Source organism: Sorex fumeus, unplaced genomic scaffold, assembly GCF_029834395.1.
Source record: "Sorex fumeus unplaced genomic scaffold, SorFum_2.1 ptg000240l, whole genome shotgun sequence".
NCBI classification, from domain to species: Eukaryota; Metazoa; Chordata; class Mammalia; order Eulipotyphla; family Soricidae; genus Sorex; species Sorex fumeus.
The window spans coordinates 10324059-10340696 of NW_026606297.1; the positions used below are offsets into that span (position 1 = coordinate 10324059).

General features: G+C 38.6%; 1 protein-coding gene across 1 annotated transcript in view; it reads right to left on the bottom strand.

Annotated features, from left to right (window-relative positions):
• Positions 1-575: 575 nt before the first annotated feature.
• Positions 576-16638, bottom strand: part of CDH9 (cadherin 9) — a 136250-nt gene continuing 120187 nt past the window's right edge. Inside the window, 7 exon segments of the mRNA XM_056108959.1 lie at positions 576-1063; positions 5242-5311; positions 5313-5449; positions 5452-5493; positions 5612-5729; positions 7379-7500; positions 7963-8099. Of these exon segments, the coding sequence (XP_055964934.1) occupies positions 576-1063; positions 5242-5311; positions 5313-5449; positions 5452-5493; positions 5612-5729; positions 7379-7500; positions 7963-8099 (1114 nt within the window).

Below are 16638 nucleotides of genomic sequence, written 5' to 3' on the forward strand. Positions count from 1 at the left end.
CCTTTAGAAATTACATAAAATGAAATTTATTTTATAAAGACTAGTTTATTTCATAAAAATACAAAAATATAAATATACATTTATAAAAATATGAATGAATTAACACAAAGACATTTTTTTCCAACTAAATAAATATGGCAGTAATAGGCATTCCTATTTCTTTAGGCATATATATATTTTTTCTTTTTCCGTATTAATTTACAAAGCAATTGCACAATGCTTTAATAGTAAAGGTTACTGGACGTCCATTAAGAAAACATTTATAAAGTTATTATATCTAAGAAAAAGGCACAGAAAGCCTTTTACATGTTTCTCATTGATTATTCACGATATGCTTTCTTTCAGAGATTGTTAGGCAGAGAGGGTGAACTGGTTAGTATTAACTCTTTAAAATTTCTATTCATTCGTAGTAGTCATTCACAGAAACTTACTGATTAAGCAAATCCTTACTAAGACAACACCATGGATTATTCATAATTTCAATTTTAAAGAAATTTCCCCCCCAAGGAAGAGAACGCAGGCCACTCAATCTAAGAACAAAGAAGAACTGCACTAAGGTCATCTAAGGTCACAACTCAGTCCCGGTCACTGTCATCGCCCCCGTACAAGTCTGCCAGCTTTTTGAACCGAGGCCCCCAGTCACTCAGGTAGTCATAATCCTGATTGCCATCAGCCGTGAGAGATTCTAGAGAGCTGAGTGAATCTGCCACCGAGTCATTCCCCTCGTAGGCATAGGTGGCCAGGGAGTCATAGGGAGGGGCGCTGGGATCCAAGTCGTTCTCTTTCAACCGTCGATGGATAAAATCTTGCACATCAATATTTTCCCAGAGAGGCACAGTCCTCCTGATCTGAAAAATTGTTTCAGGCATGACATCTCTTCTCAGTTTACTGTCCTCCCTGGCTTCAGGGTTCCTTAAGGTGCCTATGTCAAAGGCCTGGGTGTCTTCTTCCCCTCCGCCTTCGTCATTGTAGGTCACAATATTGTCCCGGACATCGTCTTTAGAAACAATCAGGGGTTCCTTTTTCCTTTGCCTCTTCAATGCTGCAAACAGCACAACTAAAACTGAAGCGTAGAGAGCAGAGAAGAGGAGAAAGAGAAGGAGGAGAAAAGGATGGAGAAGACACAGCGAAGGAGGAAAGGGGAGAAAGAAGAGAGATTGAGGGTTCATGTTCAATTGTTCAAATTTTGGAAACATAAAAGTCTAGTTCAAACTCCTCTTTAATTTCTTAAAGATTTGTTGATTGGTCATAATTTCTTATTCACCTAATACACCACCTTAATACTAAATAGGCTACCTGAAATCCGGGATTGAAGACAGCCCAGCTGCCTGCAAGGCAAATACCCTACCCACTGTGATATTGCTCTGGCTTCACAAATTTAACATTTCTATCAGAAATGCCAGAACAAGCTGTAGTGGTTATAATAGTCCTTGTGAATACTAAGGAATTTAAAAATTTATTTTTAAAATATTTAAAGTTATAACATTTTAAATAATCTTTTATTAGACGAATAGAAACATAAAAGTCATATTTTACTTTGAAGTTTGTTTAATTTAGATAAATATATACCCAATTTGCATATATATACGATTTATAAGAATCTAAATTACTGTTTTAAATAGATACATAAATTTCATTCTAATACCAAAGGTGATTAAAGAAACCAAAGGTTGACGAGTCCTCTCCTGAGTTTTGATTAATATTTGGCATTGTAACATTAACAAAAACAAAAGTGTTTTTTCTATAAATAGCAATAGATACTTTAAATATTTTCACTTTGTTATGTTACCACTTTACAATGAGAAACTTATTTTAACATCAGAAATGTAATAATTGTGTCCAGTAATAAAATTATTTGAATAATAAAGTATTTTAAGAGCATCATCGATTTATGATGATGATTAAAATCAATTTAAATTAAAATATTAGAAAAACACCCCAAATTTAGTCCATTAATTGAGAAAGCATAAATAAAAAGTGTTTCTCTTCTTTATTGATTATGACAGAAAAATGGTAAATTCTCAAACATTTTTATCCAGGACATGTACAGAGTTAAAAGAAAAAAACTATCTAATTAAATTTGATAACATCTACACTTACTTACTGGTGATTGGTTTCCACTTGTCTGGACGCACTCTGTTAATAATAACTGTAACTGTCCTCCCATTATTCATTGATTTGTTCGAGCGGGCCCAGTAACTTCTCCATTTTGAGACTTGTTACTGTGTTTGGCACATTGAATATGTCACGGGTAGCTTGCCAGGCTTTGCTGCACGGGCGAGATATTCTCAGTAGCTTGCCAGGCTCTCAAGAGGGGTGGAGAAATCGAATCCGGCTCTACGGGGCTGGCTGCGTGCAAGGCAAACACCCTACCACTGTGCTATCGCACTCTGTTGATATGTATATGAATATGTATTTATGACAACATATATAATTTGCTTATATATGTTATATATGTTAATATATAAACAAATTATAAAATGAAAAAGTTCATGACATTCACAATTAGGAAAATATAACCATCTGAACAGATCAAAAAATATAAATTTGGTAGCATTTAGTTAAAATGGGAACCAAAATCTATTATAAGGGACACTAAAATATTTTTGTGCTAAATTTACCAAAATCAGGTGAGATAAGAACCTGGTAGTTATGAAAGTGACAGGCAGGTTCTAAATCACATGGTAAAAAATGTTTCTCTAAATATTTATATGTGCTCCCTCACTGAAGTCCTGCAAATATATCTGGCCAAAGGGATTTCATCCAGATAGCTCGTAATGAATTGCTGAAAAGTAGCCAGCCCATATGAGCACTGGAACATAAGCTTGGCTAGCACTCCTGCCCTATGCATAAGCATTTTGGATGAATGCATAATGAAAACAATTTGGGGGGTGTTTAACAGAAAAAAAAAACAACTGTTTAATTGAATTAAATTGTGTCCTGATAGGACATGCTGAAATAAAACATTTGCTCTTGAAAGCATGACTTTACTTAGACACCATCAGAGGGCTAGGTTGGGCCAAAATGCTCTGAGATAGATACTAGAGGGAAAAGAAAAGAAAAAAACTTTTAATTTTAATGTATTGCACCAATACATAGGAAATTTTGTGGGAAAACAGATGACTTAATTGTGCCAACTTAGTGTGTTCAAATCAATTAGACATCATATAATTAAAACAATACTAGTGGTGAGGCCCCTGTACTATCTCTCTGGCCCTATTTTAATGATGTTTGAAAAGGAATTATTTGAATTTGAAGTGAATGGTAGAATGGAGAATTGGGAAATATAACATTCTAGATTGCAAGTTTCTTAGAGCACTTTCTAAATGAGAATGAGTGACTTTTGTAAGTTATCCAATTCACGTACAAAGAAGTATTTATTTTTTAGAACTATAAAAAATTAAGTCAATTATTTAATTTTAATATATGAAAAATATAGGACAACATAAATAATGATCATAAGTGAATACCAATCAGTATAAGTGGGGCATATTTGCATGCTTCCTTTGAATAAGCAGTATTGCAATTTTATACCTGTAGCTTGTACACCTTTATTTGGTGCCAAGAAACCTACACCACAAATTTTAAAACTGAAGATCCATTACTTTTTTTTTTAATTATTGTTAAATGAAGTCTTTGGGTATGAAGAAAACTTTTGTGTTTAGGGATTGATTTTTCTTTTTCTTTTTGTCCACCATCAGTAATGCTCAGAGCTTACTCCTGGTTCTGCACTCAAAACTTGGGTTGGGTGCAGACAAGGCAACGCCCTTAGCCACTGTGTTATCTTCCCAGCCTTAGAGAGGTATGCTTTTCTGTGCACTCATTAGGAAGGGCAGAGGGGCAGGAACAGAGAGAGCTGGGGGGAGAGAAGAGAAAGGAGAGAGAGATACACAGAGAGGAAAGAGAGGGAGAGAGAGAGTAGAGAGAGGAAAGAGAAGGAGAGAGACATTAGGGAGATAGAGTAGAGAAAGAGAAAAGGAGAGAGGGGTGAAAGAGAAAAAGAGGAGAGAGAGAAGAAAGAACAGAAGATAGAGAACAGAGAGAAGAGAAGAGAGGAGAAGGAGAAGAGAAGAGAAGAGAGAGAGGAAGAGAAGAGAAGAGAAGAGAAGAGAAGAGAAGAGAAGAGAAGAGAAGGGAAGGGAAGGGAAGGGGAAGGGAAGGGAAGGGGAAGGGGAGGGGAGGGGGGAGGGGAGGGGAGGGGAGGGGGGGAGGGGGAGGGGAGGGGAGGGGAGGGGAGGGGAGGGGAGGGGGAGGGGGGGAGGGGGGAGGGGAGGGGAGGGGAAGGGGAGGGGAGGGAGGGGAGGAAGAGAAGAGAAGAGAAGAGAAGAGAAGAGAAGAGAAGAGAAGAGAAGAGAAGAGAAGAGAAGAGAAGAGAAGAGAAGAGAGAGAAGAGAAGAGAAGAGAAGAGAAGAGAAGAGAAGAGAAGAGAAGAGAAGAGAAGAGAGAAGAGAAGAGAAGAGAAGAGAAGAGAGAGAAGAGAAGAGAAGAGAAGAGAAGAGAGAGAAGAGAAGAGAAGAGAAGAGAAGAGAGAGAAGAGAAGAGAAGAGAAGAGAAGAGAAGAGAAGAGAAGAGAAGAGAAGAGAAGAGAAGAGAAGAGAGAGAAGAGAAGAGAAGAGAAGAGAAGAGAAGAGAAGAGAGAGAAGAGAAGAGAAGAGAAGAGAAGAGAAGAGAAGAGAAGAGAGAGAGAGAAGAGAAGAGAAGAGAAGAGAAGAGAAGAGAAGAGAGAGAAGAGAAGAGAAGAGAAGAGAAGAGAAGAGAAGAGAAGAGAAGAGAAGAGAAGAGAAGAGAAGAGAAGACAGAGAAAAGAAAGGAGAGCGGTAAAAGAGAGAGAAGAGGGAGAGAGAAGAGATGAGAGATAGGGAGAGAAAAGAGAAAATGGAGGGGGAGAGAAGAAGAGAGGAAAGAGCAAAGAAAGAGAGGAGAGGGAGAGAGAGCAGAGAGAAGAGGGAAAGGAGAGAGGTGAAAGAGGAAGAAAGAGAGGAAGAAAAAGAAAGGGAGTGAGAGGAGAGAGGTAGAGAGAAAAGAGATGAGAGAAAAAAGGAGAGAAGAGAGAAAAGAAAGGAGAGAGGGGGAAGAGAGGAGGAGTGAGAAGAGAGAGGAGAGAGATGAAATAGAGAAGAGAGGAGAGAAAAAAGAGATAGGAGTGAGAGAAAGAAAACAGGGGGGGAGAAGAGAGAGGAGAGAGACTCAGAGAGAGAGAGAGAGAGAGAGAAAGAGAGAGAGAGAGAGCGCTCAGCTTACCTAGCAGGATGAGGACGCACAGGAGGATGGCCACGAGGGCGCCGGTACTGAGGCCGGCCCTGAGCGCGAGGGGCCTCGGCGCTGCAGGACTGCATGTTGCCGTGGCGGTCGCAGGCGCACACGCGGATGGTGAGCGTGCCAGTGCTGCTCTGGATCGGATAGTCGTTGTCGAAGATCAAAATGGGCAACAGGTAGGTGCTCATCTTGTGCGACTATACCCATCTTTTCGGGTCATGATACCTGCTGTGTTATCTGAAAAGCGTACAGAAGCACAGAGGTAGGTTGGCATCAATGACAAATAGGCCTGCTTTTCATTTCGCATCTTGGAGTCCTGTGACGTCTAGTTTGCAAATAAAAAAAGAGGCCTTACCTTTATTATCTACAATGGTGAAGTTAGGATTGAGGGGAAATTCTGGCACAGGTTCAAAGAAGAATTTGTGACCTCGGGGAGGATCATCTTTGTCCATGACACTGATTGTCTGAATCAACTGAAACCAAATAGACACACACACACAAAGCGAAAACTGATCAACGAGCAATGGTGGTTGTTACAAGAAACTTATTATTTTTTTATCAGTCCCTGTAGTTTTGATTTATCACTGCATTTAATAACTATGTCGCTTTTTAAATATTATACATGCTTTTATGTCAAACTTCCATATTAACAGTTCCCAGAATGTCACTGGGATGCTGCCTTGAGGTTGAGCCTGAAACTCCCCACAAGGTCTGAGGGCTCTGAATTCTCGAGGGCTTTGAATTCTCTCCTCCTCACATTTAATGTCAGGCCCAACTGCCATATCAACTTTCAGCGAATGAGGAGGCATTCAAATACAATTTTGTTTTCTTCCCTTTTCAATGCATCCCTTGGCCTAATCTTGCTGTTCTCTGGACTTACTACCGACTTCATGCCCAGGCTCACCTCTTGGAAGTGCTGGAGGATCCTATGAGATGCGGGGATGGAACTTGGATAGGCAGCATGAAGGGCAAATACCTTACTTCTCTGATTTCCAACATATTTTAAACTTTTTGTTAAATTCAAAATATACGTCAAGTATTGGTATGCAGGGATGTTCTAAGAATCATTGTCTGACTCTCGATCACTACAGGATTACATTTATCAACCTTCAGAATTGTTGAAAAGCATCATTCTGTTTTACTATTATTTTTTTATCAGTCCTTTGCCTCTACGAGATAATAATAATAATCTTAAAGGCAGATTAAATAACAGATAAATGCCGTAAAACACAATGCTTAGCATAGGAATGCCTCTAGATTTAGAAATTTAATAACATATTGTTGAAAAAACTGACGATTGTTACAAATAATACCAGAAAGTAAAAGATTAAATTGTATTGCATCATAATTATAATCTTATTGAATACTTTTCAAACATTTTAATCAAAATTTTTGCTTATAGTGATATTTAAGAGATTTCAGAGTTTACAAATATAAGATTCAATAGTCTTATAAATATCACCTCATAAGAGAAATTTATAAATCTTGTACACATCTTTCTGTATTCTGTAATACTAAGATGAAAAATCACAATCAAAATGTAGCAGGGATGGAGTGATAGTACAGTGGGTACAATTGCCTTGCACAAGGCAAACCGGGGTTCAATTTCTGGCACCCTATATGGTCCCCGGCTCCTGACAGGAGTTATGCCATAACACAAAGCCAGAGTAACCCCTGAACACTGCTCAGTGTGGCTTAAAAACACAAAATATGGCTCACACGAAAATAAAATGTTTTTGACCTAGTAATCAAAAGTGACAGAATTCAATCTATTAATCATTATTATAATTGCTTTATAGCTATATAAAAAACTTTATCTCCATCATTAATCTTTTCTATTCATGGATATAACTGATTGTTAGTGTAACAATGAATCTAGGTTTGAACTCATATGTGTGATACCTGTAATTTATAAGTGAAATTATAAAATGTTTCTTATATCATAAATTTCATTAAATAATAATAACAGTCATTTTTAAAAATTGTTATTATTTTTATAAAGTTAGGTAAATAGGGGACAAAGAAAATTAGTAAGAGGTTACATTAAAATATGTGTCAGTAATTAAGTACAATGTCATTCACTTTTGTAAAAGAAAAATATGCTCAGAATAATTTAATTTACCTGCCCAGGTTTTGCATTCTCACAAACAAATGTTTCATAGTACATGGCAAACTCTGGAGCATGGTCATTTATATCTAGAATTCTGATGAAGACTGGTATCTGGCTACTTTGTTTTGGGTTATCTGCAAGGAGAACATGTGTAAGATTTTAGCCTTATTCACAGAGAAACAGTGATACCACTCATCCCATTTGTATCTTAGCAACAGATCATTTCTGTGGGATTTATATTTCAATTGGATTTCTGAGGGATATTTCAGCTTTCTGACATGGTTCAGATGGAAAGCACAATAGAGAGAAGAATATGACTGAGAATAAACCATTTGTAAGATTTACTATTTTATATTTTATCTTATTTTTATGACATTAAATTGCATATTGGTTCTACATGAAGATGACAAAGAAAACCAAGATTAAGATAAATATTGTGCCATTATTAAAATAATCTAAAATCCAAGACACTAAATTAGTTTTCTTAAGTACTGCTAAGAGCAGTCATTCCATGTAAAGTAAAACATCTCCTTAATGGCTTCATTTTTCCACTTCTTGGTCAATAATGTGTTCAGATGGATGTATTTTAAACTTACTTATTTCTGTGGCCGTAATGGTGATGTTGTGCCAAGGAGATGATTCTCGATCTAGGGATTTCAAAGTGAAAATAGAGCCATTTTCTGCATGTATACTAAAAATCCGGTCCATATCAGTATGCCGATCTATAGAGTATCTGGCAGGAAAGAGACTTGTGAGTCCAATTTCAAGATAACTAGTTCACATATTCTTTCTCAGAGTTATAGACAATTATCACAGTGTTCTGATAAAGATGGCTGCTTCAGCAAAATGCTGAAACTTTCTTGAATTTTAAAATCAATTCATTTACAATTTGATAATATAACTATGCAGCATTAGCACTAGCTACATTAGTATCAGATAATGGTGTGTGTTTTTAAGTCATTATTTACATTTCAAATCCTTGCGGCAGCTTTTAAGTGAGATTTTAATTGTCACTTGATTCATTTATCCTATCATTGACCTGTTCCAGCACTTGAAACATATTTAATAGTCATATTAAATGTGATGTGATATTAAATGTGATAGTCTCTTTGAATAAATTAAATTATGTTGGAGAAAATATGAGATGTGTCCACAAAGACCTTATGAATATAAATGAATATAGAGTGACTGCTGTTTTACATTAAATGAATTTGTCAATGAATCAAAGGTCATTCTCTGACTCATCACTTCTCAACCGATACCATATGGCTTTCTGAGGAACCCCAGGATATGTCCTATGGGGAACAGGTAAAATTTATCTAAGTAGGGAAAATGGTACAAGATTAGAGTATCAGTCAGTAAGCTAGTGGGGCCACAGAGATGAAATAAGATAGGAAATGGGTCACGGTTGGAAAATAGTTGAGAAATACTGCACTAATCTAACCCCATCATCGTACTCTAAATGAACATAATGAATATGAAATGACATACCACATTGAGATGCATTAATCTTTCACATAACTATGAATATGGGATTTATAACCATAAATTCTGTAGCTGCCTTATATTATTAAATGTTTATTGGAGGATATACTCTGCCTAAATAAAGCATTTCTTCGTTTAACTCCCTACATGCAGGGAATATTTTCATGGTAAAAGTGTCTTTGCAAATGTGAATAGAAATAAAGGCATGAAATATCAGATTACCACGGATTTTTAGTTGGACCTAAACCACACATTGTATCATATCATATCATATCATATCATATCATATCATATCATATCATCCTTAGAAGTAAATGATAAAATAATGAACAAAAGTAAAAAACAAAAACCCAAAAACTTAAAATGAAGTCTATGGATGAAACAGTGGAACAAAGTCCATAGGTTTGATTTATGAAAAGGGACAGGAATTTGCCCATATTATTTTTGTTCATAAAGTTAGTGGAAAGGAACTACATGGCATGACATGTCTCTGGAAACTGGGAAAGACTGGAAACTTGGAATGAATCCTTCTGCTGCTGGCATTAAAAGTAGAACTTATATCTTACAATTGCAAGTAAAAAAAATCTGTCAACAGTCTTAATGAACTTGTTCCAGAAAGGAGTGAAGACTTTTTTTTCTTTCAAATACCCCAAGGATTGATTTAATGTGAACACATTAGACTAATGTAAGCTCATTAAATTCACACCAGACTTCTGACTTAGGACCAATGAGGTAGTGCAGGGAAAAAGGCACTTCCTTGTAAGTGGCCAACCCCATTTCAATCAGCACCACAAATGTTACCTTGGCACCAGCAGGAGTGGTCCCTGAGCAGAAGGAGTTATGATTCAACCACCCCCTGCCTCCATTTCCCAAAGAAAGGGTCTTTCAGAGACTGTTTATATAAATTACTTATCTTTGTTACACAATGCAAAGTTAAGTCGTGTTACCTCACATTTTACAACTGAAATTTTTGCTGCTAAATTGAGTCCTATGGAATATGAAGTGCTTGTCAAATATGAATGTTCATGTGATTCACAAGTATTTTTATGAATACAGATACTGAATCGGTAGGTCTAGTGGGGAAGCTGATGTTCTTTATTTCTAACAAAATTTAAATAAAATACAAAATGATTTGTATTTTGTATAAACAAGGCCATTATAACAAGATTATAGACTATGCAATAATCTAGATAGAATAAAAGATAAAACAAAAATACTGATAAAAAAGCCATATTAGACTCTGATCCTATTATCCTAGATAGTTGAATTAAAGCACTTTTAGCAAGTTATCATTTTCAATGTAGTGGGCTAGGGAATACAGCTTTATAAGAAATTCATAATTTAAATTTGGCAATGAATTTAAATTAGGGAATTAATTTAAATTAGGCTTTTTAAATTAGGCAATGCATTTGATTAAAAATTAAGTGCAGGCCTTCAATTTTCTAAATTTTGTGAAATATTTGCATTATTGAAATACTGAATGAGAAATTATTTGTCTAAATGCTATTTATTTTTAGGTGTGTTAATAAAAGATATAGGTTATGGAAAGATAAATACAGATGTGCTTGCCATTAATACAGCCAACCCAGATTGGATGCTCAGCATCCTATATGATCTCCAGAATGCCATCAGAAGTGATCCTTGAGAACAGAACAAGGAGTAAGCCCTGAGTATAATCAGGTTTGACCCTCAAACAAAACTAAATAAAAACCAGAATCTCAAAGCATTACATTTCATTTATTACAAAAATTATATTTTTTGTATATTTTATAATTTTGTAAAAATTATTAGGAAATCTCCTTACCCTGTGCCTGACTGTCCTCAATGGGAACTCTTGGAAGGGGGAGGGTTTAATCTCCATCCCCGCCCCAAGGAGATCCCTGGCAGCTGAAGACTTCTGGAACCAAGCCACAGACATGCTGAGACCACTCTCTACATGCTCAAACAAGCCTCACGCATGAAGGAACCAGCAGAGGAACCCAGGTGTGTGGGACCTGGGCCTGAGATCTTCAAGCCTGCTCAGATTGGGACTGGGCCTCCTCCACCCAGATCTCCATCTTCCAGGAGCTAGACAGTTATGCCCACCAACTGCCATGTAATCCCACCAATGGCCAAGATACAGAGAGTGTAAAACCAAGCTCCTGAACGCAGCCGAGCAAACTTTTATTGTCTAGATTTCGCTCTCAAAGAACCCGGCAGGCTACCAAAAGTATCCTTCCCGAATATATCCCTCACTGGGAACACCTGTAAAGGTGATTAGAGGCTTCCCCAAAAGCTTCTATCCCTCTCGTAGAGCCCAGAAAACTATTGAGAGTATCCCACCCACATGGCAGAGCCTGGCAAGCTATCCGTGGTGTTCTTGATATGGTGAAAACAGTAACAATGATGATCCTCATTCTCCTGACCCTGAAAGAGCCCCCAGTTTGCCACCGGGCTATACCAGCATGTGTCATGGACGAATGGAGATGTTACTGGTGCCTGATCAAGCAAATCAATGAACAACGGGAGGACAGTGGAGACAGTGACAAAAATTATGGTAATGTCAAGGAAACTATTAAAAAGTCAAATTTTAAAATAATTACAATAGTTTAATATATAATGATGCTTGCCTTAATTATTTTCTGTTGAGTTTTACAAAATTATCTAACAAACTTAGTGTTATACAGTTTATTTCCTTTTTTTTCTCTACTTCAATCCTCAAATATGGACAATTCACTCATCATACTATTATCTTTTGGAAGACTTATTTAATGAGCATGAAAGTTACATGGGAATGGTGACATTTCCTAACATTTCAGTAATTAAGATAGTAATTTTACTGTATATTGCATAAAAAGTTCAGAAGATTTCAATTAAACAAAAAAAAGTGTGGTGAAAGTAGTTTTGCCTTGGATATAGCCAGTCAGGATTCTATCCCCAGCATCATACATGGTTCTCTGAGCCCAAACAAGGGTGATCCGAGTGCAGAACCAGGTGTAAGCCCTGATCAGCACCAAGTCTGGCCTCTCACAATTTTTTTTTAAAAAGTAACTTTTCAGTTTAAATTACTTAGCATATTCGAGTGTGCACATACGTGTACAAACCACACACACACACACACACACAATCCTAATCAGTTTTAACCAAGTAACTGTCAAATAAGAGTCTGACAGAGGTTGTATTTAGAGAATAACTATAAATGTACCAAATAACTTATTGTAATTATTAATATGGCTACTAGAGTATAATGATTACAATACAATTAAATTGCACTATAATAAAATAAAAAATATTTAACCTCATTTACTTAAGTTAGTATTGTTATAGAAAAGGTCACAAGAACACAAAAATGTTTATTTTCTCTAAATACACTAATTATGAATAAAATCAAATATAAAATAAAATAAAGAAACCACATATATAGAATATAACAGTTTCTATTGGTCCTGTGGAATATAATTCACAATACAAATGTGAATATTTCTGTCCATTATGGAAAAATTCATAGCCGTTATCTCCTTCTAGCTGAACAGTGTTGGATTTCTTCCTACTATTCGCATTGAAGATCAAAAAAGAAAATAAAAATATTTTGTGCATATTGCTAATTTCCTGGAGATTAAAATGGGATCTCCATACATGAGTAATATATAGCTAACAAATACAACATTTTATAAGTGCAACTGAGACTCATTTAGAGTTTTTCGGGGATCAAAATACTCCTGAGTTTATAGGTTCAATATTAAAGACACTCTTTTGAAAGATGAGTAGTCGTGGAGGAAAGTCATTCTAACAATCAAAAACGGCTTACTTCTGGCACTAACACTGTAGACTTCCAGATCTATTTTCAGAAATCTGCCTCAGTGTAAGTGATGTCTCACAATTTGTCAAAGTCTCGAGATAATTTCATATGATGTAGCAGCCACTGTTCTATTTTTAACTCAGAAAACGGTTTTCTGATTTACCTATTAATAATAAATACATCAGATTACAGCAAATGGCCAGAAAAAAAACCCCGATGAACACTTAACACAGAACAAAGCTATCTCTGTGTCCAAGCAGATGGCTTATTATAAATGTTTATTAATCTCCTGATAGAGAATTTTGAAAAAGAGATAAGAAAATGCCCACTGGCATAAAATTTTGAATGCTGTCTACAGAGACAGAATTCAATCACATAGACAATACTACAAAAAAGATACATAAGAGAACTGAGAAGGCAGGAGCAGAGCTCGCATTTTGCCTTTTTTGCTTTCTGTTCAGCTGTTCTATAATTAAGAATCAAAAACATAGTAAATTCATATATTTTCATTTGTATAAGAAAACATGAAAAATTTAATGACATACACCAAGACAAGTCATGACATATGCACACATATGTCAATAATAGTGCTATTCCTGTTCCCTTACTGAATTCCAGGTACAGCTTCAAATACTCAATCACAATCAATCACAAATCATCCTGTTATTAGTCGATTGCCTCGAGCAGGCCCCAGTAACGTCTCTTTCATCCTAGCCCTGAGATTATATTCAAGGCTCTTTAGGAGAATGAGACCCATCATTGTTACTGGTATTTGGCATATTGGGAACGCCACGGGGAGTTTGCCAGACTCTGCCCTGTGGGCAGGCTACATCCGGTAGCCTGCCAGTTTGTCCAAAGTAGGAATGAAATAATAAGATGTCATAATAAGATGTCAGGGCGCCCCTGGTCAGGACGGGGAGGAAAGCTCAACCCGCTCCCCTCCAACGGGCCCCGGCGAGGACAGCCAGGCATGGGGGCAGGAGACTGCACTGTTTTCTTCCAGGAACTGGTTTTTATAGTCTCTGAGTCTTGGCCTTTGATGGGATTACACGGCACCAGGGGGCCAGTTGGTAGGTGTGACCCCTGCCTACTGCAGTTTGGAGGATCTGGGTGGAGGATGCTCGGCCCCAATCTGAGTAGGCTTGGAGATCTCGGCCCCGGAACCCGCGTGATATTGTCCCTCTGCCAGTACCTTCATGTGTGCGGAGAGTGGTCTCAGCATGGTGGTGGCTGGTCCTGGAGGTCTTTGGCTGCCAGAGCCCTGGTCGGGGCGGGGAGGAAAGCTCAACCCGCTCCTCTCCAAGGGGCCCCAGCAGCGAGGACAGTCAGGCGCGGGGGCAAATACTCATACTTTCAAATACTCAATCAGTCTAATTTAGGTTCATGTTTGTTCTTTTTTTTTCAGCCAGTACTTTATAGGAATGTTTGCACAAAATGGAGAAAATGCATTGAAACCCCTATGATCCTTGCAGGGTTATTCACAGTAGCCAAAAATTGGAATAATCTAAGTGTCCAAGAATAGAAAATTGGATAAAGAAACTAGGGTCCATGTAAACAATTGAATGTTACTCGGCTACTGAAAAAGATAAAGTAATGTAGTTTACTATTACATGGAGGGACCTAGAGAATATCATGCTGACTGAAGTTAGTCAGAGGTAGGGAGACAGACACAGAGTGACTTCCCTCATATGTGGTGTATAAGAAGCATAATGCGATAATGAATGCCTAGAGGAAATGGAAACTAAGGACATGAGAAATGACTCTCATCCGAGGGAACGGGGGAAAGGGCAAGGATTCTGTTGTGGAGAGAAGATTAAGTGGGAGGAAGATGAGGCTGTGCTGAAAGATAATAAAGTGTTTTGTATGAAACCCTATCTCAGCATGGTGGTGGCTGGTCCTGGAGGTCTTTGGCTGCTGGAGCCCTGGTCGGGGCGGGGAGGAAAGCTCAACACGCTCCCTTCCAAGGGGCCCCGGCGTCGAGGACAGTCAGGTGTGGGGGCAGGAGACTGCACTGCTCTATTCCGGGAGGTGGTTTTTATAGTCTCTGAGTTTTGGCCGTTAATGGGATTACACGGCGCCAGACCACTCTCCGCACACATGAAGGTTCTGGCAGAGGGACAAAGTAACGTGGGTTCCGGGGCCGAGATCTCCAAGCCTACTCGGATTTGGGCCGAGCATCCTCCACCCAGATCCTCCAAATTCCAGTAGGCGGGGGTCACACCCACCACCTGGCCCCCTGGCGCCGTGTAATCCCATCAACGGCCAAGACTCAGAGACTATAAAAACCAGCTCCGGGAAGAGAACAGTGCAGTCTCCTGCCCCCGCGCCTGACTGTCCTCGCTGCAAGGGCCCCTTGGAGGGGAGCGGGTTGAGCTTTCCTCCCCGCCCCGGCCAGGGCTCTGGCAGCCAAAGACCTCCAGGACCAGCCACCACCATGCTGAGACCACTCTCCGCACACATGAAGGTACTGGCAGAGGGACAAAGTCACGCGGGTTCCGGGGTCGAGATCCCCAAGCCTACTCGGATTTGGGCCGAGCATCCTCCACCCAGATCCTCCAAATTCCAGTAGGCGGGGGTCACACCTACCAACTGGCCCCCTGGTGCCATGTAATCCCATCAATGGCCCAGACTCAGAGACTATAAATAATATACATCATAATAGGATGTCGGCCTTGGGACATCCTATTATGACATCTTATTATCTCGTTCCTACTTTGGACAAACTGGCAGGCTACCGGATGTAGCCTGCCCACAGGGCAGAGTCTGGCAAACTCCCCGTGGCGTACCCAATCTGCCAAGTACCAGTAACAATGATGGATCTCATTCTCCTAAAGAACCTTGAATATAATCTCAGGGCTAGGGTGAAGGAGACGTTACTGGGGCCTACTCAAGGCAATCGATGATTAACAGGATGATTTGTGATTTGTAATGAAACTCTATCAAAAACAGTAGTTAATCACAATGCAGGAACAAACATTTTCTTTCTTTTTTTAAAACTGAGATGGCTGGAGTGATAGCACAGCAGGTAGGCACTTGCCTTGCACGTGGCTGACCCGGGTTCGAGTATTCTGTTCTTCTCAGAGAGCCCAGCAAGCTACCAAGAGTATCCCACCTGCACAGCAGAGCCTAGCAAGCTCTTCATGGCATATTCGTATGCCAAAAACAGTAACAAGTCTCACAATGGAGATGTTACTGGTGCCTGCTCGAGCAAATTGATGAACATTGGGTGGACAGTGCTACAGTGCTACCAAGATGGCAAACAGTTTATTTTGTTTTTTAATTTATTTTTTAAAATTTTCATTGCATCATGGTGAAAAAGACTATAAAAAATTGTTCGTGTTTGGATTTCAGTCATACAGAAATGTATATTTTTTATTTTTTTTATTTTTTTAATTTCCATTCTTTTTAATCATTGCATTATATTTTGTACATATTGCCTCATATGTGTAATACATATTTAATCATAATTAAATGTTTTATGCATTTGCTTTTAGTCTGATTTTTTTTTATCATTTTTTTTTTATTAGAAACACCATGAAGTACACTTATAGACTTATAAATTTTTGTGCTTGGGTTTCAGTTATACAATGATCAAGTACCCATCCCTCCACCAGTGCCCATCCTCCCCCACCACAGGTCCTAGCATCCCTCCCACCCTCCATCCCCCGCCCCCCCCCGTCCCACCCTGCCGCTGTGGCAGGGCATTCCCCCTTGTTCTCTCTCTCTTCTTTTGGGTACTGTGTTTGCCAGAGAGGCATTGAGTGGCAGTCATGTTTGGTCTATAGACCACTTTTAGCATGTCTCTCCCACCCTGGGAGGGTCTTCACAACACCCTTTATTTGGTGCTCTCTTCTCTATCTGAGCTTCCTTCTCACCTAGCACATGTGGCTGGCCTTCAAGTCATGGAGCAAAATTCCTGGTACTAATCTGAGCCCTTCCTGGGTGTTAGTCTCCCGTTTTGTTGCTTTATGTTCCCCAGATGGATGCAATCTTTCTGTGTCTATCCCGC